Source organism: Pezoporus wallicus, unplaced genomic scaffold, assembly GCF_028554395.1.
Source record: "Pezoporus wallicus isolate ANWC-B61680 ecotype Strahan unplaced genomic scaffold, APGP_CSIRO_Pwel_v1 contig_7073, whole genome shotgun sequence".
Lineage (NCBI taxonomy): Eukaryota > Metazoa > Chordata > Aves > Psittaciformes > Psittacidae > Pezoporus > Pezoporus wallicus.
The window spans coordinates 4408014-4434951 of record NW_026641326.1 but is presented as its reverse complement, the minus strand read 5'-3'; the positions used below and the strand labels follow the sequence as shown (position 1 = coordinate 4434951).

General features: G+C 40.6%; 1 protein-coding gene across 7 annotated transcripts in view; it reads right to left on the bottom strand.

The window, feature by feature from the left end:
• Positions 1 to 26938, bottom strand: part of CHL1 (cell adhesion molecule L1 like) — a 136833-nt gene that overhangs the window by 34248 nt on the left and 75647 nt on the right. For 6 of the 7 annotated variants that reach the window (XM_057422872.1, XM_057422871.1, XM_057422874.1 and 3 more), the window contains exons 2-9: positions 23006 to 23195; positions 19593 to 19698; positions 17779 to 17969; positions 9528 to 9650; positions 8250 to 8420; positions 6417 to 6464; positions 4401 to 4521; positions 1231 to 1415 (exon numbers count right to left, since the gene is read on the bottom strand). In XM_057422872.1, the coding sequence (XP_057278855.1) occupies positions 1231 to 1415; positions 4401 to 4521; positions 6417 to 6464; positions 8250 to 8420; positions 9528 to 9650; positions 17779 to 17969; positions 19593 to 19698; positions 23006 to 23096 (1036 nt within the window). In that variant the 5' untranslated portion in view covers positions 23097 to 23195. The remainder of the gene's footprint in view (positions 1 to 1230; positions 1416 to 4400; positions 4522 to 6416; positions 6465 to 8249; positions 8421 to 9527; positions 9651 to 17778; positions 17970 to 19592; positions 19699 to 23005; positions 23196 to 26938) is intronic. The other variant, XM_057422873.1, reaches the window with a different exon arrangement.

The following is a 26938-nucleotide window of genomic DNA, read 5'->3' as shown; positions in this document are numbered from 1 at the left end:
AGTGCTTCAGGATTCTCATTTTGCAGCTATTTATGGGCAACATTGCTGAAAGAGTTGCAGTGGGAATGATGCTTCCACAAGCCTAGCTTGTCTCTGCTAAGTCTCACTGGAGCTCTGCTTTGCTCCTGGAAAAGAGCATCTGCACCCACCTGGTGTGAAGGGCTCGCACCTTCAGGGTTTGGGGAGTAGGAAAAGGAAGACAAGAGAACGAAGGCAGAGCAGGCACCGCACGCCTCTGTCTGCACTCTGCAAGATGCCCTTTATGAAGGTATCTGGGTTGGCTTAATCTGCCTTCTAGCAGTAACATAAATAGATAACAACCAAATGGATGCACAACCATACCAGGTTCTCTGTTTTGCTAGTCCAGCACACGCACAGCCCACTCAGCCACCAGACGTGTGTGCATCCTCACACACAAGGATGCACCACCCTACACACATGTATGATACACACAAGTGTAAACATAAGATTGTTTATGAATGCTGTTAATATAGCATTGGTCGTCCTACCAAGCATGCAGGCTAGTGTGAGGTGAGAATGGAACGGGCCTTGGATACTCGGTGGGGTGACAAAAGGAACATATTTATTTTTTTTAAAAAACAACTTCTTTAAAATTACTAGAAAGTAATTTTTTTTTTTTTAGCTTTGTTTCACAAGTTTTCATGATATTTCTCAGGAGCTACAGAAACTACTCTTAGGTCAGGTTGTCCCTATACAAAATTAGGGGTCAAAATAGGAGAGAGGTGGCACCATGTTTGCTCACTGCATTTTTGCAATCCTCTCTATGCGTTCACTTCTGGTGGGAAACAAAGAAAGGAAACTGAGCTAAATGTACCTCTGTTCTGGCCCAAAGTAGCTATTTATACATTCTTGAAGATCAAGATCTTTTTATCTGACATTCAGATTAATGCAAGATGTTTTATCAATATCTCTGCTTTTCTAACATCTTTAGAGTATTGGACGTGCTCATATATTTGTACTCCTGTCCACCACTTTGTAGAGCCCCCATGGTTCAAAAAATAAATGCATTATTTCCTTTCACTTTTTTTAAAGGTGCTACTTTCTGCAAGCTTCTGAAAACCATAAGCTGGGTCCTTGGCTAATATAAATAGATAAGTGTAGGTTGAATTTATGCATGATACCGAGTGATATTAGGAAAGGCTCTTATTCATTTCCCTTTGACTACCTCTTTGTTCAAAATCAATAAGCTTAGTAAAGTGTACTCAGCACCTTCCACATGAACGTGGAACTCATGCTTTGCTCTCCCCATGGGGTTGCTTGCTGTGCACTGGTATGTTCCTTCATCAGCTGTAGTCACTTGCTCTATCTTCAGTATCTTCCCAAAATTCTCTGTTTCTGGTTCATCCTTGGGCAAGTTGCCAGTGATCTTGACCCAGCTTAGATGAGGAGTTGGGCTAATAGCAAAGAAATAAAAGAAAAATATATATATTGAGTTGAACAGTAGGCCGCTGCAATGCTTCATATTGGCAAAGCTGCTGGACTTCATGCATATATGGTCTGCAGGGCGAAGTTTTCAGAGATTTTTGAGCCTTTTTAAAACACTGGGGCTATCCTAAGTATTATACTATAGACTACAACTAGTCTATACTGCTTCTTGAGTTGAAGGTCCTCTATAAGTAGGTTCTGCACAGCCAACACCAGGCCATGGTGTGAGGCTGCATTCCTTATATGCATATTGACATGGGCTGCAGGAGAGGGAACGGAGCTCATTTCATCCTGCTCCAGAAGGGCACTTGAGGACAGAGAAAGAGGTAAAGACTTCATTACAGTGACTTCACTCGGTGCCCTGCCTGGTTAGAAAGGTGGCCAACCATCGGAGATGGCTGAAAACTCTTTTTATGTTTTTAGAAAGCAAATGGCAGTGACACAGAAATTTGGGACAGACTGCTGTCTGCACATTCCCAGCTGGACTTCACGACCCCGACACCATACACAACGCACATACACAGTGTCATATCTGCTTACTCTTGTGTCCATCTGTTATTGTGGCAAAATGCCCAGGCACAAGCTACTCAAAGCCCCAGGTACCAAGAAATTATGGGTTTCCACGAGCAGTGAGCACAACTGTGCAAATACCCAATTACTTCCTGCAAGAGTCCTTGCCCTGCTCTTGTACTTGAAGTCAGGCACTGTGTTGCCTTGGTGTTGTAGTGAGGCAATGCCCCCCGACACTATCATTGCTCAGAATATAAGTCTTCAAAAATGACAGATTGGAAATGTACTTAATTCCTTATTTTGCAGTTGGCTGCCCCTGATCTTAGTTACTTGAAATCTGGCTCAGTCTATCCGCTTCCGTGGTTTGTGGACATTTGGTGGGATGGATTGGCAGAGATATAGGCAAAGCTGATCATTTTTCTGCTGAAAATGGAAATTTTAGCAAATAAAAATATCATTTTATTTTGGTCTAAATGCATTTTAAAGGGTTTCAATGAAAAAATGCTCGGTGAACAAAGTAATTTGTCTTCTTTCAAAAGTGAGTACTTTAAAATGCACCTTTTTGATTGAAAAATAATTTATAAAAATATTTCCTGGAAAATTTTGAGTGAAACAAAAACATGTATTTGCTTCCTTTTTTTTTTATTTGTGGTTTTATTTTTATCTTTTTTCCCAAAGAAACAGAAAGCTCTTTCTCTTCTTGTACATGACATTAATTCTCATGAAAAGTCACATTTGCATATTTCAAAGGGGATTTACCTATAAAGGTCTTTGAAAACACTATAAACTTATAGCTGTGGACTTGTGGAGGTTTGTGGGCCTCCAAATTAGCTTGACGGGTAGTGAATTAGACAAGGAAGTGTTGCAATAGGGAACTAGAAATCACTGCAGATACCTGGAGTGAATCCAATAGAGACAAGCAATTCACCTTATCTCAGAAATGGCAACCAACTGCAGAGGCATAATCTTGCCAGCTTGAATGAGCAATACCCTTTCATGCCCACATAGAAAAACAAAATACCCTAAACATGTTTGTTCAGGCAGACAAATACCCTGATTTTGGAATTTTATAGAGAGGATAAAATTTCTAACCACTGTCTGCACTCACAGACCTGCAGCTTCACCATACAGCATGACAAGATGATGATTTAAGCCTCTATTCAACAACAAGCCCTATCACAAACCAGAAGCAACTGTGCTTTCATTGCGGGTTTAGCGGTTGGAGAGATTTTCGCTTTACCTCTTTCTCTGGTGGCAGCTCTTCCGGGGTTGATTATTACATCTACAAGCACACAGTAAAAATTGGAAAGCTGGATTGAGGGCAAAGTGGAGCTTTTGTCTGCCTGAGTTATAGCAGCAAGAGCAAGGGCTCAGAGGGGTGTTCACAGCTTCATTGTGAAGCCTGCACTTAACATCTGTTTAGCCATTCCCTTTCCCTATTTGCCCTTATTTTGTTGTATGTTATTACAATTAGGAGCAAAATTGTCCTGATTTCTATCACATACCATCTACTTTAACCCTTTCCTATATTTTTACACCAAACACTGAGATATTCTGCCATACTTAGTGCAGCCAGATCCACAATTAGAGCTTAATAGTGCCCTAATATAAATACTGATCACAATAATAAGCTTGACATATCCCTGCAGCACAAAGTACAAGAGGCATTCATAGGCATGGGCCCACGCAGAAAACACAGGAGTGGAACTATATTTGGAGGTAGCTTGTTACTGTTAGTTCTAGCAGGATCAAATCAGTATGGCTAACTCCAGTTCACTATATTTTTACATAGCTGTGGACTTTGTTCTTCAACATGCTGCTGTCTGTGAGAACATCATGGAAAGAATATCCTTTTCATGGATATTCTGGATGCTGGTGAACAGCCCACAGAAAGTGTCCATGTTCAGAGCCACTCCTAAGCCAACAACTTCCACTGCAATTGGGGAACTCAAAGAACTCAAGAAGTTTTCTTTTAAAATCCTGAGTCTGACACCTGGAAAAATGGTGAATAATTTTTCAACCAAAACAGAATTGGCAAACCTAGACAAGAAACAGGTTGTGAACCAAAGCACAGAAGCTGAATTCTGATATTTATTTTCTCAACATATCAAATGTTGCACTACTCAAAAAAGTTCAATAATAGTGTTTTTTTTAAAATAAAATACCCCCCCCCCCCCCCCCCCCCAAAAGATACTACTTACCAGGGTATTATTTTAATTACTTATTTGTAAGCTATGTCACTAAAAAATACACAAATGTTGCATGCTAGCTCTCTGCTCTTTTACAAGGAGGATGCATACTTCAGGAAAACTCTGCATAGAGGCCCAATTTAAAACTGTACAGGCAGGCAGGTATATTCATTTGTAGTTGTATAATTCTTAATATAGCTTTTCCTTTGCTTAATACTGTTTCAAAAGGTTTGTGCAGTATTGCACATTACTCACAGCCCTTCAGCAATACATTCCAGTAGCAGGACACCTCCCTTGATGACAGTGACTGATGAGCTACTGCCAGCAGATTCAGGAGGGATCAGCAGTCTGGGTTTTCTTTCCTTGATAAAATTTGCTAAAAAATGAAATAAAATAAAAGTTAGGTATGAAATCTTGGAGCCTTTGTTTATCCTTCAATATGCCACAAGCGGTACTTCTGTCAAGAGGTTTTGGACATCGATTTGTCAATTTTCTGGCTTTACTTATACGTTTTGAGAATAATCCAAGATTTGCCTGTTTCTCCTGTTAACAGTCAGTAGATAGCTACTATAACAATAACAGGCAGCAGTACTGGTGAAGCCCCTTTTCCTAGAGTTTCATGTCCTGCTTCCCAAGCACTGGCCCTTCCTATCCTACGCCTCAAGCCAGACTTGGTAAACTGGTCTTCTTAATTGCTGATCTTCTAGTGCACACCATCTTTCCTAGCAGCTTTCTTCTGCATTGACTCTATCACATTATTATATAAGATGAAACCCCATCTTTTCTGACTTGAATATCCCATAGAATTGTCCCTCTTGCTATGATTATTAAATTTACAGTAATGGAAATACAATTTGTAAAGAAGACTGTTAGAATAATAAAACAAGATTGACCTGCATTTGATTTCAATGCACCATTTGTTCCAGCCTGCCAAACAATGGTTTCATGATGAAATATGCAGAGAGTTAAATGGCTATCTAGTTATCACTATAATAACAATTAGCACAGTAATGAATAAGTCCCCAAATGGTACTACTTCTTCAAAAAATAGTCAGTTACGGATGGATTGGTAAAAGATCACATGTATCTCTCTGAACCATTTTCTAATGTGGTTTTTTTTTCCTTCCCTTGCTTTGTATCTCTACAAATCTGTGTCACAAGTGCTCCGAGCTGCAGGAAAACACTTTGGTGCCTCTGGATACGCTCACACGTTTTCCATCTGCCCTCCACCTTTCACTGCCAAAGGCAGGCAGTGCCCCTTCCCCACCAGCAACAGAAGTTCAGATATCTCTCCAAGGGAAAAAAAAAAGGATTTTTGAGTATCTGTCACTCTGCACCAGCCCTGCTTGTTCTGCTCACAAGGCTTAGCCTCCATTGGTCTGTTCTGTGCTTTGTTACCCATCAAGAAACACAGGAGGAGAGCCCCTTTCAAAAACTTCAGTGCTTGTCCAGCAAAATGAGGTCTTTCAGGAGTTTCAAATTGGGAAATTCAAAACACAGAGATGCTCAAAAGCAATGTAACCAAATAAATCAGAGGCCATAGCTACATACAAAAGCCAGAACTAACTCTCATTTTTACCTACCTGAAACAAAATTAGCTCAGTGGAGAACTGCAGGAAGAGCTGATAGCTGCCTACTGACTTGTCCACATTGCCTGTATGAGCAGGCAGAATACATTCAGGATATTGTTCCACAAAGAGGGGAACACAAAGCAAGGGAAGATGTGACTCCCCAGGCTAAGAAGTGCTGTGGTGAGTACCAGACAGGGCAATGCATGGCCAAGCGAACCACCTCTCACATAACACCAGGTAGAGCTATAGATGGGGACGATTAACACAGAGCACCTAAAGCTCTGTAAATCCACACCTTAAGCTCACCCTGAAGTAATGCAGACCCAGAGTGACCTTTTAGACATGAATTCATGGTTTCAAACTGTGGGTACCCAACACCAGAGTCTTCTTAACTGCTCCTGCTCTGAACTGATAGCACGAGAAACGCAGGATATCAGCCTCCTTACTTACAGCACATTATGAAATGTGAATGTTCTTTTCTCAAGTAAGAAAGGTACCTCTTTGTTAAAAGCTCTTCAGATTTCTGTCACAAAATACAAGATGAGCAAATTGTACTCCATGGACCATTTAAATCCATCCCCATCACAATAAAGAGGCTTTTGTGATTTTCTTTTTCCCTTTTCCTGAACAGCAGCTCACATTTAATCTCAGATGGTAGATTCTCTGTTTAAAGGCTAAATAACAGATGTATTTAACTCACCCTTAGTAACTGCAGCGTTAGGTGAGCCTGAGTCATTAGCATGCTTAACTGAAATAAATAAAAGTGACAACCAAACACAAACATGCATAGTTGATATAGAAATAAAAGAAACAATAAATCAACCAAAACAAAACAATGCCCCCCTATTTCTGCCATAAAAGAAAGAAACAAAGGAAAACATAAAGTAAAGCAACAGATGAACAACAATTTATGAAAATACAAAGAAAATTCTTCAAATATATGTATTATTCTGCAAAATACTTCATGGATGATATAATTATCATTTCATTCTAGCTACCTATTATGATAATAAATAAAAGCACTAATCCCTAAGTAACCACTATTAAGAAATTTTAGATCTTTATATATCTCTTTATTCTTACTGCTCAGCTTTTTTCTATGTATTTTCTTAAATCCAGTCCCTCGCCTGGGATTTGTCACAGAGTGGCGTGGGCAGTCTCAAGCTGAATTTAAAAACCATTTAGGTGTGTGGATGTGTGTGGGACTGGACCCATTAGAAAATCCACAGAGAGCAACATTTCATTCTGATATTTTTGTCACAATTACTACCCCAAGATATAGCTTAAGCAAGTATTAAGAGATACAAAGCCGCATTAATTCTTTATCTTTTTATCCCAACAAGAAAACTCTCAAAATCATATATTAAATATTAGGCTTTCATTCATGAAGAAAAATCTCCTTGGCTTTCTGGGCTGCATAAGCCCAAAAGGTCAGAAGTATTAGTGAAACTGAAGACTGATATTAAGGGCACAGGCAGACTCAGCAAGTAGTAGAAGTGATACCAGAAACTATTACAGCCAGAAGAGATTCGAGCAAAGGAGGATGGACCTCCAGCTGGTATAAGCTGCCTTAGTTCCACCAGCTTCTGTTGGGCTTTGCTGATTTTGCAGCTGGGAGTTTGCCCTAAAAGGCTGCTTTTGTTGTTTTTTTTTTTTTCCCTTGGATATTTTCATTCTTTTCCTCTGTTTCCAACACTGATGGCTGTACAGCTTATACATTCAGTGGCTTTAAGCAGCTTGAATTAGCAGTTTGATGCCACAGCCGGTGGGTATACACCGAATAAATGCATGCGTATGACAGTGAAACAGAAAACCCCATATGCCCCAGTAAGACTCAGGGGCACCACCTGAAACCATCTTTTGTACAAGACCCTTGGAGACTGCAGGAATAAAAAGATGCTAAGATAAATAAACAAATACAATTAGAATCATAGAATAGTTAGGGTTGGAAAGGACCTTAAGATCATCTAGTTCCAACCCCCTTGCCATGGGCAGGGACACCTCACACTAAGCCATGTCACTCAGATACAATTCAAATACAAATACAATTCAGTGTACCCTACACTACATTTCATTAAGGAAATGGAAAACTCCTTGTGTGTCACTACTGATGCTCAAGGAAGCTTGCAAACACCTGGCAAGCACTGTCCCTCCCAATCACATTATTGCACCCAGACCGACCCAGGCTGACACACAAGGAGGATATGGCCACAGAAAGTCCTCAAGACTCAGTGAAGCCCATCCACTGGTGACTGCAAGAGAAGCAGTTTTCCCTAGTGCATCACCAGCTTTCATTGGAGGGAGAATAGGAATAAAAATGTGGCCCTTTGGGCCCAAACAGCTTGCAAACAGCATTTATTGGTTGAATTTAGCCCTTAGAGTAAGGTTTATAACGCAAGAATAAGCACAGTAACACATGCATTTTCTTCAGGGAATCGCATCATAGACACAGGGCACACATCTGCATTTGCTGATGCCTGGGGAGTTAGAAAAAAACAACAGAAAAGAAGAAACTACTCATCCACAGACTTACAACGGGAAACCTTCAGCGTCATTGGCATTTTCTGTACAATCGTCCTCAGTCTTGGAAATGCTGCAAAGCAACAATAATCACTCCGACTGTCATTTTCTTCCACATTTGCAAAGTAGAGATCTCCCTTAAGGCTCATGGAGACCCTTTCATCTTGTGGAATGTGCTGCAAATCTAGCAAGAAAAAATAATTGTGATATGGTAATGGTGCTGCTATGTTTCACCAATATGACTACTAATGCTCCCGTCTTATGCTTGCTTCCACGTACAGAATGTAACTGATGCAAAAGAGGCAGAAGACCCAGCATAACAAACAGGTTATTTACCAAGATTCAGCATACAACTGATAATAGACTACAAATATTTTATATAAAATATGTATTTTATATAATATATGAAAAAAAATTTATAATGAAATTTGGTGATTGAAAAATACTCAGTACAAAATTCCTGCTTAGGTGAAGGGAAATATCCTGTACCTTTCCCCAGTATAAATGCCTATAATAATTATATGGACACCACCATTTACAGATGTCCCCCATGGTCAGTCTCCCAAACACTTTGCCCTTCTGTAACTACAGATTACAGCAGGGAAGTAAGTGTTAGTGTGAGCTAAGGTTGTTGCATTGTCTCATTGTCGGTCCAGCCAAATACAGGTCTGTGCTAAATATGCATGTCAGGAGTAGAGAGGCTGCCTTATAAGATCAGAGGTTTAATCTGGCACCCTGTCTCTGCAAATACTTGGTCAGCATCAGAAACAAATTCTTCATGTCACGGTGGCAATCCGAGTTACTTTGCTTCCCAAGAGCCAGAATTTGCCACAGAACACAAATGCCGAAAAATAATGGGATAGAAACCCACAAGGAACTAATTATACATACCTGGGAGTTGTTTTTTTTTTCTTAGAATCATAAATCAAGCATTAGTTTATGAAAAGAATAAAATAGTAACAATAGAAATAATAAATTGACACATTTTATAATCTCTACTGTAAATTCAGCAGTCCTCATTACTGGTAAACTCATTTATCGATGTGTAAGATTTCTGATGCCTCATATTTAATAATATGTTGTGTCAATGTACCCTACAATTTAGCTTCGTGTTATGTAAAAACATATCCCCATTCTCCATTTTTCAATTTTGTTTTTCAGTATCCAGATCTTTTCCCTAAGCACTTGCACAATTACCATTCCCATAAATTATGAATCTGTAATGAAACTGCTCTGGAAGACAAATGTTTTAAACCTCCTCATATGAATCATGTTAAAATTGTTTACTTACCAATATTCATCCAATAGATATGCAAAGGTGGGATGCCTTTTGGGGGGTTACAGTGCAAAATCACAGAATCACCATGCTCCACATCAAGAGGTTCAATTTTTTCTTTTGGGAATTTTGGTACACCTGCACAGAAACAAAGTTCCTCTTTATTGTTACCTTTTGAAATTTTGCCCTTTGCTTCCCCCTTAATATAGTTCTTAATAATATATTTACCTTAGCATCACCCTTTGTCTTTAGTTACTACTATTGTTTACAAGGTGATACAGAGTAACAATGCATTTACTAAAAGTAAGAAATATCTGCTGCATCTCCATTCAGAAAGTGCAGAGATTGCAGTGTTGAAAGCCAGGCAACTGAACTGTGAGGCTGTTAACACTTGTCTATGATCCCCATGGGTTTTGCTTAAGCTTTATTTTAATTAATTTACTTTCAAATGCTTTCTATAGCTCCTTTTTGTGCACTGTCTGGAAGGGACAACTAAAAGCAAACAGAATTGCAGCCTGAGGTTAAAACTGGCATAGAGAACTATGCACTGATAGGTCCTGGGCTGCTCCCAGGGGATCAGAAATCAGTCTGAGAGTGCTGTATGCTCTGGGGAGTCTTGGTTAAAAAGTGGTTCCAAAGAAACAACCACAAGTCAATGCAGATGAGGACAGACATTAGGCAGCTATTCAGCCTTGTGCCTGGAGTGGTCCCAGTTATCCACCTCTAGTATCAGATGAAGCAGAAGACTGGTCTAAAGACTGTATGGCCTCATCCTCTCAGGTGTAAAACCTGTGCTGTGCAGAGGCAGACTTTCTCAGCAAGCTTGTCCTTTGGGATGCGGAGACAGGCTTTGCATGAAAGAACACACAGGGTGCACAAGGGCTCCGCTATTTGGGCTCAACTATATGTCGAGTAATCATTCAAGGAATTGTTCAAACACCCAGAACATCAGCACTGATGCCAGCAGGCTGTCCAAAGCCTGAACCATGCTTGGCAAACCAGGGCAACCTGGCCACTCTTGCCAGCCCAAAATGCGACCGGAGCGCATCAAAGAAGAGGGGAAACAGAGCTGAGCTGGAGCCCACACCAAGCCAAGGGCTGGTAAGCTGCAGCTCAGAGATTATTGCAACAAAATCAGTTTGTGAAAAGTAACCACTCCTTAAACAAATTCAGCTAAGACAGTTTCAGGGCAGACATCTTCTGCTTTCATTTTAGGCAAGTTGAAACCAGCAAAAGTTTCAGTTCAGGCAACCCCATTAAACAGCAAAATTAACAGCGATTAAACAGCAAAGGAATGAAAGCATCCCAGCTGTGAGGAGTCAATCTGGCACAGAAAATATTGCCATCCTGGTGTTCAAGTCATGACAGGGAACTCTGATAGCGAATAAACAATTTGAAACATCAGTGGTCCAGCAGCTCTGCAGGATATCTGCAGTGTCACATTGCAGGAGTCACACTGAAGGAGGAAGGTGAGAAATGCAGGGCCAGGAGTCTCTCTGAGGAGACTATACATTGTAGGATTAGTAAACATAAAAGAAGCAGTCACTCTAATACTGACTGCCTGAATGCACATTGTGCATAGATTTTATCTCAAGGAGGATTATTAATGTGTTATGAATTCTTAGGAGAGGCAAAATGAAGCTAATGAGCATTACTCACTCCGTAGGTGAAGTTTCAGATAACAAAGAGATTGTATGTTCAAATCCCAAATGTCCTCCACCTCGAAAAGTACTCAAACCACGGGTGCTCAGGCCTTCTGGGTTATTCCATGCTGTTTTGCTTCATTTAGTTCATTGTGAAAAACATTGAAAAACTTTGATTTTTCCTCTCAATGCATAACTTTGACTGGTTTGAACCCTTTAAGTTTTGCAAGAGAGGAAAACTCAACTTTCATGATAAGTTGCTGGGACAGACCTTCTGCAAAGCATGTTTTCATCCTGGGGTGCAACAGTGTCAAAGACTAAGAAAATAACTGCTTCTGAGTTCGTCATGAGGAGATTTATTAAAATGAAGAAGCTACTCTCACATTAGACTTTGGCTCTTGCACATTAGTCTTCAGCGTGTATATGTATTTTTTTTCAGTGTTCCTCTGTTTTAATTAGTGGACATTCCAGAATCAATCAGTACTGATTTGTAGCTGATTGCAGAAAGTATCACATCTGAAATAAGCTCGAAAGTATCATACAAGATTAATTGTGTCATGAAAGTGTTTAATACTGTATGGAGTTATCAATGCAGCACATGGACACTGTAACATTTACAGCTAATTGATCTCTTTGAAGCGATACCATTAAAACTGTCATGTCAATCTTTTATGCAATTCCCCACACACAGATACAATGAGAAGGGACAGAGAATCCAGGATAGCTCCAAGTGTTACCACTCAAATATCCATAACACAGGGGAGAGCAACACTATTTAATGACTCTGAGAAAGGCTTGCTGAAGTGCCAGCAGGACACTTGTCTCACGACACAAGCAATCAAGTGGCATGTATGAAACAGCCTTAGGGAAGATAAGAAACTGCACACTTGGCTTCTGTTATGGAAACATCTTCTAAAGGCCCACCGTGACATATAAAGCTCTCAAAACAGTCTTGGGAAAGGCTTTGATGCCCAAGTGTCATTTCTTGACAAGGCTGTACAGCGCTCAAAAAACACAATTACAGTGTTTTGAAAGTGTGTAAACCATGGAAATGGAAGATTATCAGTGTCCAGAGCCATTTGTGCAAGGAACCAGGCTCTGTTTAATCCCTGGGGTGACTCAAAGTTTAATGACTGAACTGTACTTGAGATTAGGCTGAAATACCACTGGCAAATTAGGTTGGCTAAGAGAAATATCAGAAAGGAGGCTGGGTCACTCTCTCCTACTTCTGATCTGTTTGGAATATGCAGTATCTCAACAAAAAGCAAACAGGAGGGAGACCAATACAATGTAAAAATCTAAACTGAAATTAGCAGTATGAATTCAGAGATGTGGCAACCACAGTTGCAGTACTCCAGTCCCCAGCAGGACGGCTTCAGGTTTACTCAGGTACCTATTAGCACACTTTTGTTCTACGGCTTAGCTTTTGTCTTGCTGCTGACTACAATGACTTCACACAACTTATAACAGTCTTGATTATGGCAAAAATAGAGCTCATTCAATCTGGTATTTTATGTGTTTCTGTGCGAAATGTTAAGAAACTGAACTGAAGGAAAAGGGTTTCTCCATGTAACTGCAGAAGTTCTTGAGGCCCCGATGTCTGTTTTCTACCAGTACCTAATGTAAAATGGGAGTTAAGCCATTGTGGCAAATCAGCAATTAGCAAATTAGCTAATGTATACTGGGTCTTTTTTTTATACCCTTGTCTGGGGGGGCTGCTGGAGAAGTGTCCTGAGCTAGATGGAGGTTTAGCTTCTCCCATCATGGATGTTCTTAAATTATTCCATACAGATAAATACTTAAAGGAGGTAAGAATGAGGGAAAAAGGAAACAGTCAACATATTTCGATATCCTGGAAATTCCCAGCTCCTCAGACACTTTAATTAGTAGCTGACGGTTTGCTGTACAGATCTATATCTTGTCCAGTGAATAGCCCACCGCCTCAAAGAATCTTAAACATGATTTACAGTCACTGATTGCATATGTTTTACTGAATACAACTTCGGCAGCTTCCAGTACTCATCTCAATGTATCAATTGGTATTCTGATGCATGCAGTATAAGCAGTAGTTAAAACTGTAATTTTCATTGCAGCCTTTGAACTGTTTATGAGATATGATCCTGCTTATTTATGGACTTTTTAATTGCTGCATTAAATTGAAAAAGTTAGGAAAATCTGACTGTCAGGAAGACCAAATGGCCATCAGTCCATTTGCTCTCAAAGAAGCTTTTGTGATAGCCTTTTTTCTGTGTAAATCTCTAGCACTCTTTTCAAAGTTATGGTCACTGGCAAAAATCAGAGTGATAGCAATGATTTAGATGGCCAAAAAGTTGTCAAAAGCATACGACACTGATTTAGGAGGCAAAAGGTTTCAATTTTATTTCCATCATCTCCATATTCTCAGAGAGTTACTCTCTTTTGTTTTGTTTTCCATATATGCTATACTTGAAAACCTTCACAAAGCTTCCTATTTTAGAATCAGCTCAATATCTTTTAATGATTTCACAATATTCACATCTGGTTTTTTTTGTTGGTTTGTTTTGGTTTTTTTATATTAACACAGGTTTTGCTTTCTCTGGGAATTCTAGAACTAGCAACATTGGCATACTACGGCCTGTCGCTGCACAATTTTATGTTTAGGCTATGTTTCCATTCTCAGATCTTTGGTCTTTTGCAGCAGTAGCTTTAGAAATACTGAGCATAAATCTTGATGAAGTCTACCATGAAAAGTCTTTTACACTGCAGTTAATTAAAGAAGTTTAAACTGTACTTCTCCTTCCTCTGGCATTGAGCCTACTCAGTAATTCAAGCAACAGATTCCCTAAATACAGAAGGAGGGTAGCTGAAGTCTGTTTTCTCACCATTTAAATTCATTTTCGTGCTGCATGTATCTTGTAACAATCTGGACTTTTTAAATGATACAAACGTACAGAGATCCTCAGACCCCATTCTTCCCCACTCTCCTTAATGTCAACATATATAGGGGAGGTGTGGTGTTTTCATTATGTAGGTAAGATTTAATGATCATTTCTACTGACATTTCTATTGCTTTCCTGGAATGACTACTGTGAGTAAACAGTCTTTTGTTCTCCTTTCCAGCAGCAACCTTACAGACCCAGTATTCTACTTCTCCAGTGTAAATGTAATTTATGAGAAAAACCTGGCCTAATCTGACTTGCTGTTTTCTTCACTTCATTGGCATAGTGACTTGCCAAGTAGCTTACATTTTACTTGAATACAGCTGGCAAAGCACAGCCACCTTTGCATCATTACCATGAATGCACGTAGTGATCTCACATGTACCAGTCTGTGCTTCAAAACTTGTGGGTGAATAGAGGTAATTTATCTCAAACCCTTCTGTGTCAGTGATTGCCTAATTTACAGTAGATCTATGCATCAGCAGCTCTCTTTCACTTGAGCACAGTTATAGACTATCCAGCACTTTAAAAAATCAAAGGTGTCTTCTATTACCCTGTGAATTCTGATTTAATTTGCAGCATCTACATTGCACCATTAAATGAAAGATTTCATGGCAGGAGAGTATGAATAAAAGTAAATGTGTCTTAAAAGCTGTGGAAGTTGGGTAAATGCCTCTAATATTTTATCTGTACCATGTATGTACTTTCTGGATTTAGGACTTTGCATGCACTGGCACTAAAATTCCTCTCTCATTTGATAACAACCATGCTTATACTTTCTCAGTTAATTTGTTACTAACTACCCCCAGTATATTTAATATCTACTCAAGCTAGTATAGACATTATTTCATCAAAAGCAAAAATTATCTGCTCTGAGTATAGACACAGTAGTCTCAGATACAGACATCAACTTGTTCTTGTTTTCCAATTTTAAGGATCTTTTGCAGTTCAGTAGCAAAGAGGTCCACATCATTCTGCTGCTGGAAGTGACATACCTTCACTGAAACATTACACTGATGTCTTGAACTGCTCTGAATATTAATGAGTCTGAGAACCTTGTTTAAAAGAAGTTTCATTAACTCCATTGCCCTGGTCAGAATACAAAGGGAATAATTCTGTCCTGTCTAAAGCCCTGAGTAAGTGCATCACTCTCCTGTTCCTGCACAAAACTCCAGCTGACATCAGCTGTACTGTCCTACCTTTGCAGCCAACTTCTAGCATTAGTTCAATAAACTTCATCTTACTGTCTTAAAACTTTATGCAATCCCCTACTCCAGAATGCTATTCCCTTAAAGCAACCGCAAGTTGGTAGAGACTATATAGCAAGACATGTAATCTTGTTAATTCCTCACCAAACACCAAGCTATTGCATTAGGGAATACTATGCAATGCAGTGCAATATGAAATAAATTTCCCAGAGAAAAAAAAAATCCATAAAATCATCTGGAAGGAAAATAAATTATGTCTTTCAAGAGGAGCACTCATAAAGATACATTTACATGGCATCCTTAGCAGGGCCCCTCTCTCAGGAGCTCTCCCAGCCCCTGAGATGTGCCTTATTTTCAAAATGACCACAGTGCCATGACTCTCCCACCCCCAGCTACCATGCCTACAATGCTTCTTAGGGATATTTTCTATAAAAAATACATGACAAAAATGTTTATGCATGTTTCTCATAGCCCATTTCATCTGCACTGACATGCTAGAAGCATTTTTTGTAGCTAGGTAGACCTTTCCTGTCACTTCAACGGCTGAGAAGGCTGTAGAGACATCCCCTGCCATGTGAACACAGCAATTCCATGTGTGCGCAGTGCTTTCAGGTGACTTGGTGACAAAACACTGCAGGAACCTGGAAATGCAGGATCTAATCTGAAAACCCCACTGCACTGCTGATTCTCTTCTTTCTCCATGCCACCCAGCTCCATCATAAAGTCTGATCCACGTTCCACCCTACTCCATTGTGGAGCCAGGGAAGTTTCTTGTCCTTTCTACTTCTATTAGGAAGGTTCTGCTTCAAATTTTCCTCTTTTTATTCATGTATTTCAAACCTGAATGTAAGAGCAATTTTGTGTTTATCTTCCTATTTCATTTCCAGACCTCAAGTGCTTAAACATATTGGTACAAACCTAGTTGCATCAATGTCGTCCTTATCAGAACCTTGAGCTGCATATCAGTAAATTTCATGCTACTTCTATAAACCTGGTCGTTAAAATCACCCATTCCCTCCACTGCCCTCCTTCTGTGCTAAGGATGGAAGGACAAGTTTCCAGGATTGGTAATTTTCCCTACTATATTTTTGAGCTCATTTTCCCTGCAGTTTAGGTCTTTAATATTCTTCCCATAAGTATTTATATCAAACTCTGAGTGGTACTGACATCAGACTCATGAACTCACAGTTGATTGGATGACATCCCTTTGAGCTTTCAAACATTTGTATCAGTTGCTATTTTTCAGGAACAAACTGCTATTTCTCCCACCCTTTCCCCCAGCTTCTGTTTCCATGTTCCTTGCTCTGAGGTAGAGACCATATGGTCCTCCCAGCTTCTGGGCACTCCGTCATGGTTGCCAAGCTGAAATACTCCAGTCTTATGACTCTTCACGGCATTTGCTTCCCAATAAATGTTTGAAAAGTGAAAGCATCACATAATTCCTAACTCTTTATCAAATACATTCCTCCAGTATTAGTGAGAACAAATTTAACTCAGGAGTTTCCCCAAACTTACAGTGCCTTTTACAAAATTTCCCCAAAGTGATCTGAATGAAAGCAATTTTCTTTTCCATGACAATGACTTCCTATTCCTTTATTGCCCACTACATTTTTAGTCTTTAATATATTTCTATTTCATGATGTTTGTCATTATCCCTATCTTTCATGAACAGCTAATATCTTTCAATAGCTGTACTGCAGTTAAGAGAGCTACTCTGATGGGTTTTCCTGCTATTTATCTCTCAAAATATTTTAATTACTTTATTTTCATGATGGGCTGGCATCAGCTCACAAATTATCTCTGCCTAAATTAGATTCAGAATTTACCAGGCTATGACTCTTGTCAATATTTATGCTTTCTTCTTTGCAGAAAGAGAAAAGTATTAGAGGAGGAAACATCACAAGAGCAAATAGTGGCTTTTAAGCAAATACAAATCAGAAAACAATTCTAATGGAGGTTAAGGCAAAGGCAAACCAAGTACTTTATAAAAGCATTTGAATACTCAAGTCAAAGTCATTTCCTGTCATTGAACGTTCACCTCTCCTGAGATGGTTATTAAAAAGTTTATACCAATTTATCTATCAACCCATTCTCTACAGGCAAAGTGGGACAGACAGGACTCCGAAAGTAAATAATAAATGTTTTCCAAATTAATATATCAGGGAAAATATATACATAACCTACCCAATGCATTTGAATTCATAAAAGTTGGTAAGGAGCATCAGCATCAGCATGTAGAAACCTGTAAGGAGTTGATAGTCCAGAGGTATTCTCTGAAATCCTGCATTCAGGTTTGGGTTCTGTCCTCAAAACCAGGAATGAAATTAAATCATTCCAGGGGGCACACAGAGCTTTTTCTTTCAATGTTCACTGAGTAACAAGCAGTGCATGTTTCACCATATACTACCTTAACAATTCGTGCTTTCCTCATTAATTTGAGGAAACACAGTTTTAATCTTCAAAATCCCCAGACCAAAAGCCAAGTAAAAGCCCTTACTTGGAACAATTAGCTCAATTTCTTCTGACATGGCAGTTCCCAGCACATTGGATGCAAAGCAACGATATTTCCCTTGAAAATTGGTGATGATTCCACGATTTTGAATCACAAATGTTCCAGAGTTGTTAGTTGCAACTATCCTTGGGTCAGATAACAAATCAAACGGTTTTCCATCCTTAGTCCAGTTAAAGCTGAAAAACAAGACCAGTGTTACACGAGACAGGCCACAGAACAGGGAGCACTATGGTACAAAACCAGTGGTAAATAGGGGTCCAAAAGTGTACTATTAAAATAAAAGAAAAAACTTGATGTAGGAGAGAGTTAAATGGCAAAATAACCACTGTGCTGCCATAAGCTGCGGTAGCTATTGGGCATATTTCTCCTATCAGACCCTTTACTTTTGGATAACTGACTGTGACATGAAATAAACACAAAGCTTAAGGCAAAGACAATAAATGAGAGAGGCCATCTGTGAAAGCAAGAGCACAGAGTGAAAAGAACTATATGTCTACAAAAAAAGGCTGTGTCTGTGTCTGTAGAAGAGGTGGTACTTTTGACTGGCAAAGATTGACAGGAGCTTTTCTCACTATCTACAGGAGATACCATGGTCGAAACAAGGAGAAACTGAGATGACTCAACTGAGTTTCTCCTGGTCTTGACACAGAATCAGTTGTAGTTTTGATGATACTAACATGTGACTTTGATTAGTGCTGAAGGCTTGGTCATAGTTTATGCATCGGAAAGTCTTAGATGGATTGAAATAAGGCTGCAGTGATTAAAATCAGAGACAGTTGGAAATTAGACTATTACATGCATCTATGGAAGATGTACATTTTTCAATATTTTGTCATGTTTTAAGAGAAAACAGAAATGTATGTTTTGGTACTTCATTAATACTGGTAAAACTGCCTTGCTACAGTATGGAAGGGAATATGGGTTCCTATTGCCTAACCAGCACTAACACATACATTTAAATATACTGGAAAACCTTCATTAATCCACCGATAAACAGTGAAGCGAAGGAAATTTGTTATCATGCTACAAATCTCCATTCAGAGTTCAAGTAAGCATGATCAAATCAACTTGATATAAAATAACAATTGTCTTTCTAAAGCAAGTTTAAATTGTGTTGCAGGTAAAGAAGGGAAAGATCAGAGTAAAACTGACATGCAAACCAGCTATTAATTTAGCCCATGCACCATCCAATTGTGAAAGCCTCAGGAGAAGATTCTACTGTATTATTACATTTTTGCTAATCACATTTTCATTAAAAATTTTTCCTTTTCACACTGGCATAAAATACATAAAGCTTATCTTTGGATATTTATTTGAATAACTCCTTATGTGTATATTTGTAACATCACTATGGCCGCAATGATGCTAGGTGCAGACAAGGTATCAGATAAAATGCAAATGTGATCTTTGAATACACAATTTAATGTGCTTGGTATTTTTAGGGTTGCTGTGGAAAAGCCAGAACAGCTGGGACCCTTTGATTACCATTACACATCTCCTATCTTTTGCAGCACAGCCCAGACAAGCTTTTTTAAATCAGACGGTGAACTCAGCACATGCACAGAACATCTCCCAACAAGAAAAAGACATGTTGATATCTATTCAACATGAGTGAAGTGATGGAGCAATAAAAGCTGAATGGCCTAAATGGAAACCCAAACCTTAACCTTGTCTTACAGTGATGAGCAGGTTACTGTACATCAGCTATTCCTCCCCTCCTCAAAACCATAGTGATGTTTGGCAAAGGCTACAAGCAAATTCAATTTCTGCTTGCTTCTCTGGGTGAAAGCAATACTCACATGGGCTGTGGGTTTCCTCTAGCTTCACATTTAATTGTAAAGTCCTCATCAAAGGGGTAAGCAACCTGGGTGTGGGATTGCTCCGTGATTGTTGGAAGCTGCGCAACTGAACACAAAGAAGTAGCAGGTTAAAACACCATCCAAGCAAAGCTATGCTCCGCTCAGGTCATTTCTTAGAAAGATTCAACATCAGGATTGCCTTACACCTGCAAAGAGTGAGGAATTGCCAACACTCTCTGCTCCCCAAACTGAACACTGTTAATGCCCCAATAGCCAGAGGAAAGCTTGATGGCACTGACTACACCCAGCCAGCCATTCACAGGCATCACCTGCACACACTTCCATGTAGCACCAACCCATCCAGTGCAGAGGAGAGCTATGGCCACGCTAAGCTAAAGTCAAAGCATGGGTGTGCGGAATGGTAAATTTATTCAGTGGTGAAGTCAGTAACTGGCTTTTTAATCCAGACAGATACACACACATGAAGTAGCAAATTGCTACGTCCATCCTGGATAAAATTGCCAGGAAATCTATGGACTGAAAAGACGACTTAATGCCCCCTCTAGGGTACAGCAGTTATCAGTGACACGGTAACACAATGATGTTTCACTAACTTCTTTTTTTTTTTTCTAGAGGAAGAAGTGTTGTGAATGTCTGTGTAACAGAGCCATAAGAGGGAGGATGCTCCCTACAGCGGAGCTGGGGATAATAGGATCATCACATTGCTATAAACAGCCAGGAAGAAAATTAACACGCTCTTTGTTTTCTCTTTTAAGTCCAGGAAGCTCAAAGCTGGAGCAAAACGTGGTGCCTTGCCATGCCATGTGGTCTCAAAGCTGAACAATTCCAAGCCCACCAGCTTCACGGATCAGACATAAATCCTTTTTATTAAAATATAAAACGCTTCATTAAAGCAAATTAAGGGCTAGGTGGTTCCCCTGTGTAGGTACATAAAAGCAGTGGATGCCCAGACAGTTTGTCCTGCACTTTACAGTCACAGCTCCACTTTTACTTTATTTAAACGCAAAGAGCCACTGCTGTACTTTCCTCCAAAAACACCTTCTACTTCCAAGTGCTGATAACCAAATTTGGATAGCTTTAAAAAATATCCTATAACCCTACTTGATTGATTCCCCTTTGCAGCCAGGGCCATTGGCAGACTCCGGAGTGCTAACAGCTCACAGGAGGTTCACATGATGCCCTGCAACTGGCCTGTGTCCTATTCTGAGGCTACAGTGCCCAAAACACTGCAAAGAGCCTACATGTCATTTTCCTTAGGTTTATTTATTTATTTCCCCCCACTGTAATTCATAAAATCAATAGAGTTTTACTTTGTTGGGTTTCTCCCCCATCCCCTAAAAAAATCAGACTGTAGCTTGCAATCCTCCTGGTCCACTTATGTTTGAAAAATGCAAAGCTTGGGAGGTCTGGGCTGTACTCCAGGCGGTGGGGACCACTGGTGTTCATTGTATTGCCCCTTATGAGCCTCATCCCATATTTTACATGTGTGCTAAAACCACACCAACCATGTAAAACAGGCAGTTTGAATGCATTCACAGCCAGAGAGGGATAAAGGAGGTGCTCCCCAGGGTGGTATGTAGGCGTAGGAAATACTCGTCTAGGGACTAACATACGCCTTCAGACGTACACCTGCTCCTTTTTCAGACTTAAACAGCAGGTTGGTATAGGTACCTCACAGAAGCTTCAGGGAGATTCAGAGCCAAAATGAGGAATTTATGTGAAGGATAAAACCAAACCCTCAGAGCTAAGGGCTGCATTGGACCACAAACACCAAATATATGATAGTAGGCAAGATTACTGCTACATTTACAGAACCATAGAATCATGGAATTTATGATTTTATGATTTTTATTCATTCATAGAATCATGTTCGGATTGGAAGGAACCTTAAAGCTCATCCACTTCCAACCCCCTGTCATGGGCAGGGACACATTCCACTAGACCAGGTTGCCCCAAGCCCCATCCAACCTGGCCTTGAACACTGCCAGGGATGGGGCAGCCACAGATTTTCTGGGCACCCTGTGCCAGTGCCTCAGCACCCTCACAGGAAAGAATTTCTTCCTAATGTCCAATCCAAATCTACCCTCTGTCAGCTTGAAGCCAATCCCCCTTGTGGGTAGACACCTTAGACCTAGGTCATCACTTCTCATGCAGGCTTGTAGGCATAACCTAATCTAATCTATTTCTATTCTATTCTAGTCTAATGTAGTCCATTCAGTTCCATTCCTTTCTGTTACACTCCTTTCTGTTCCGTTTTATTCCACTGCATTCCATTCCATTGCATTCTATTCCATTCCACTCCATTCCATTCCCCTCCATTCCATTCCCTATGCTCACCCTAAGTTGAATAAAAATGAGACTGTTCTTTCCCTGTCCAAAAACACTTTCAAGGACACAAATCACAAACCATACAATCTGAAACAGGATTTTATTTTATGATTCCATTTTATTTTGGTTGTTACTTTTCTTTTATGTTATTTTATGGGTTTTTTTTGTTTGCTTTGGGCTGCGTTTTTTACTCTGTTTCAAAGCTGATGCTCATGAGCACATGTGCAACCAGGGGAAGACTAATGCATTCTTCATCTTAGCTTGAAGAAACAACCCTTCCAGTCTGTGAAAGGAAAGCCAAGCACCGTGGAAAGCAGCAGCAGGAAGACAGGCCAAGTGGTCCCTGTCTCCTGAAGAATGAGAACGGGAAGCATGAGCATCAAGATCAAGCACACACAAATGTTCAAGAATACCATGAGGTATTTCCCAAAGCATGACACCTACTGATGACAAGCACAAGACTTCCAACACTTGTTCAGGGGCTGCACTTCCTAGCCAGGAGTAAATGAAAATTGCTCTCATGCCTGCCCGGTGGTGGTGTTGCACGCAGGGAGAGCTGGAAAGTGGCAGCTGCTGATGGGGCAGCAAGTCTGAAGCCCTTCCAAGCACAGGCTGCTTTGTGCAAGCAAGAACGCTGAGGGAAATGGAGCCAAGGGAAGAGCAGATCTTGCTTTCACTCTGAGCTTGCACTGAGCTATGGAGCCAGAGGGCACCAGTGACTGCTGTATTGCTGGGTGGTGACATGGAACGGAGAAGCATAGAACAGAATGGAAAGAGAATGGAATGCAATGCAATACAATGAAATACGAATCATTGGGTATGCCGGGCTCTTATTGAACAGGATATTTAAACAAAGAGTATGTCCACGTAAACAGGTCCAAAAAAAGTAGCTTACATTTTTATCAGATCTGAATTTCCCAAAGGCCATCTTCTGGCAGAATTAAATTAAAAATGGAACAACTGAAAAGCAGGATTTAATATTTTTTTCTTCAGGAAAAGGTTAAAAAAAAAAAAAGGATACCAAAACAAACATCAGAGTGTTCAGTAAAATAGCTACAACTCACCTGATAATGGTATTTCAATAGCTGCTGCCAAACTCAATAGAAAGAAAAACAGGCATATGGTGATCCCTTTTGTGCCTAATAGCATCTTCATCACTCTTCTGTAAACAAGGAGTCCAAACAGAATGAGAGATAACTTATGCTTCCTCTCACCGTCACTTCAAATCAGATGTAAGGATGTGAAATAGAAAGTCTAGTGAGGGGAAGAAAGAACCACATTAGCTTGCAATATTAACTTGGTTCTAACAGGGTTACCAACTTAAATCAATGCTTCAGGATTTGCAGCTAAATTGCAAAACTGCACTGAGTGGTACAATTTCCTCTTCTCTCTCTCCACCCCACAAAAGTAAAATTCACTATACCACCGAAGTATAATTATTTTGTGTTTTGCAATTAGAAGTAGAGATGGTTTAAAAGATGGCCTATTTGTAATCATTCCACTTCATAAATTTTTCTAATGACAGCTGTGTAAGTTGGAAAGTAATGTAACACATCTAATGAGAGAAATTTGGTATACTAACGACCTTGTTCATAAATTTCATCTGTCTTTCATCTTTCATTTATGTTTAAAAAAGGACACAATTTAGTTCATTAGTAAGGACCAGAACATGAAACCTTTGCTTTTCCTTATAATCTCAGAACTGCTATACATAGATTTTACACAATCCATTATACATCCTTAGATTCTACATTGCCAGGAAAAATGTCAGGTGCCTGCCAAAACCAGACATATTCAGCTCTAATGAGCATTTCAGTGTAATTCACAGAGGAGAAAAGGAGAGAGAACTTTACAGATGTGGGTGTATGGAGGATTTCAGTCATCAGCATCATTCACAGTATCTCAGCAAAATATTAACCAGTATAAGATATGCTTCGTACCTGTGCGTCTTCTAACAAATAATGCTTAAGGGACATCAGTCTCAAGAGAATTCAGACCTCAGTTGTCAAGCTTATTTTGCAAGAAAAAATTTCAGGGCATAGCTACTCTGCTGGAGATAAAGACCAACCCACATGGCACAGCAAACTTTGATCCAAGCCACCAAGCAAAGCTGAATGACCACGGCAATGTATTTCCAGACTAAGCCTGGCTCGCACACAGTGCTTGTATCTTTCACATACCACTCGGTTAATCCCTGGATCAGAAAAGCAATCCCCAGATCACTGAGAGCAGTTGGCATGCAGGAACAGGCAGGAGGTGTGACCTGGGCAGCGCACTGGGGACACCCGCCCTTGCCCTGCACAGCTGGCTGCAGCTGGAGCAGAGACAGCACCGAGCCATGAAGCCCACACACTCTGGTCTGTGATGTTTTGCTCCTGATGGCTGGTTTGCTGGACCTCTACAAAACACAGGCACAAAGCAGAGATTTCCCTTTTGCCTTTCATGCTCCCTCTTGCATCGGCTCTCAGAGAAGTGCAACAGGTTGTGCTGTGGCCCTCTCTGCAGAGGATTAGCAGGATAATTTCTGTTCACATGGTCACCGGTTCATGAAAGCTTCCTGGAAGTTAACGTAAACCAAAATCCTTGGGTGAAGATTGAAATTGGCCAACGAGGGGACAAGAGACAGACACCATAATCACATAAGCCTCATTTGTTTAGAAATGAGGCTAAAAAACAGATGTCTTATAAGTATCTCAGGCAGCGAGTATTCGCTGATGGAAGAAGCTGACTAATCTGCTTAGTGCCTCACTCTGCAGAGGGGGGTGGCACAGAGGGGCACTGGAGGGGACACGGACCCACTGGCTGAGCTGCCAGCTCAGGCATCTGGGGGGTCTGGGTGCAAATCAGGCAACATCATTAAGTTGTTTTGTGGTAGAGGAGATTTCCCTCAGTTTGATTTCCCCTAGCTCTAACTTGCAAGCAATAGAGGTTTCCAAACCTCAGTCCAATAAAATCCAGGCTGTGTCACAGCATGGGGAGTAAACACAACCCACAGCAGCCCCAGGCAGCAGCTACCTGGTGGCTGCACAACTTCTGTCACTGCACACTAGGCTCTCCTCCCCTGCCTTACCTGGTGCTGGCAGACGCTTAGCTCCAAATCTGTCTGTGCCACCGATGGTAAAACAGATGCTCCGACAGCAACACCTCCGGCCACACAACTGCAATTTAGGCTCATAAAAATCTGACCAGTGTTGCTGCTTGCAGACAGTGCACTAGTGGCAGTGAAGCCCTCTTCTCCCCTGTCTGCTGACCGCTCAGGATTCCAACCAGAGGAAGGGGAGGTAAGATTACAGGTGTGCAGCTAAGGCTGCAGACTGACTAGTGGGAAGCTTCTTTATGTATGAATGTTACAAAGCACTGTATAGATTCAGATTAAATTCAAGGAAGAAACAGGACAACAGCTTGATTCCTTAACCAAACCCATTAGCTCACACTTTTTTTCTTTTTTTTTTTTTAATAAAGCGGCAGGGAGCAAAGAAATGTACCAAATAAAAGGATATCTTTTATCATGTTGTACGGCACGACTTGCCTTTGCAGGCTGCTGTAATTAGTTGGTCTGTCTAGCGCCTTGCTCTTTTTCCCTGTGTTGAATACTAATGCAGGGGGCCGACAGTACCAGCATTTGGAAGCAGCGAGCACTTGGGGCCCAGTGGTGCTAGACTTGTGCACAGCAATCAGGTACTTCCATAGGCCACTTGGAAATCTCCCTGCAGCTGCATTTAACCTCTGCTGTTTTATTCTGTGGCAGTTTCCACAAGGTACAGTCTCAGGGTGACCTGAATTGAGCAACGGTATCTTTGCAGAGGTGTTTACCTAGTGATAACTACCCAGCAAGATAAGCCTCCTGTTCATATGTTATATATATCACTCCTAAGGGAGTAGCAGAGGTGTTATCCTGCTGTGCTGGTTGCAACAGCAGTTATTATGGAAGTCTAACACCTAACACACATCACCCTGTACGTGCCCAACTCAGCCAGCTGCTCTTCTATGCCCTGTTCTGGACAGTGATGGTCCTCACCAGACAGACAGGTAAGACATACCATCCCCACATGGAGACCTGTGTCAACGATTAACCTTATTTAAGGTGATGTATAGACAGGTTTGCCATGCGTTAGCGTTTAGTATGGCTGTCATGTGTTTGGGTGTCCTACCAAGCCTCAGGCCCACGGCTCAGCTGAAACTGCAGAGTCCCTGATTAAATCACCAGCCTTCCCTCTCATCAACCCTGAATCCCTTCCTAAATGAGTAATATCAGACATCCTCCAGACACCCCATCCATCCCAGCCTTAAACGCAGCCGTGTACCCAGACTTCAGGCAACATGATCTTTCTCTCCTAAGATGCTTAAACTCCAAACCAAAAGTTCTCATCTTGTGCCAGTTCCTAGCAAATGAACAATTCAGCTGCTTAATTTGGAGAAGTGAATGAGGTAGCTGTGCAAGCACTTGGCAGCTACAGGCAGGTTTCGGTCTCGCTGGTGCCAAAATAAAATGCTCTCCTAGTGTCTAGTAAGTGCCAGTAAGCAACATGCAAAATCTTGACCTTGGTAAGAACATCAGCCCTGCCCTCTGAGCCAGTGTGCTGGATGAGGCCCAGAGCTTGCTGTGGACCCCCACTTTTTCCCAGGAATTCTATATCTTCCTTTGTTCTCACAAGGCATTGGCTGCAGCATCCCTTGCACCAGGGAGGGGGGGGCAAAAGATTACCAAAGAAAACCTTTCCTCAGCACAATGAACGAACATGTATTGCTAAAGCACATTACATTTGCAATCCCTCCTCTTCCTTTTTCTTTTCCCCCTCCTTCCTCTATTTCTATCTTTATGTTCCCTTTTCTCCGCCTCAGGCTTAAGCCAAGTAATTTGAATTCACTGCAAATACTTATCTGTACTTCCTTACCTGCAATTCATTATTTACTGTGCTGTTCACTTAATAGTAAATACTGATTGCTCTAAAGGACAGCTCATTTGTTTGTTTAATGAGCTGCCTTTAACTTACAGT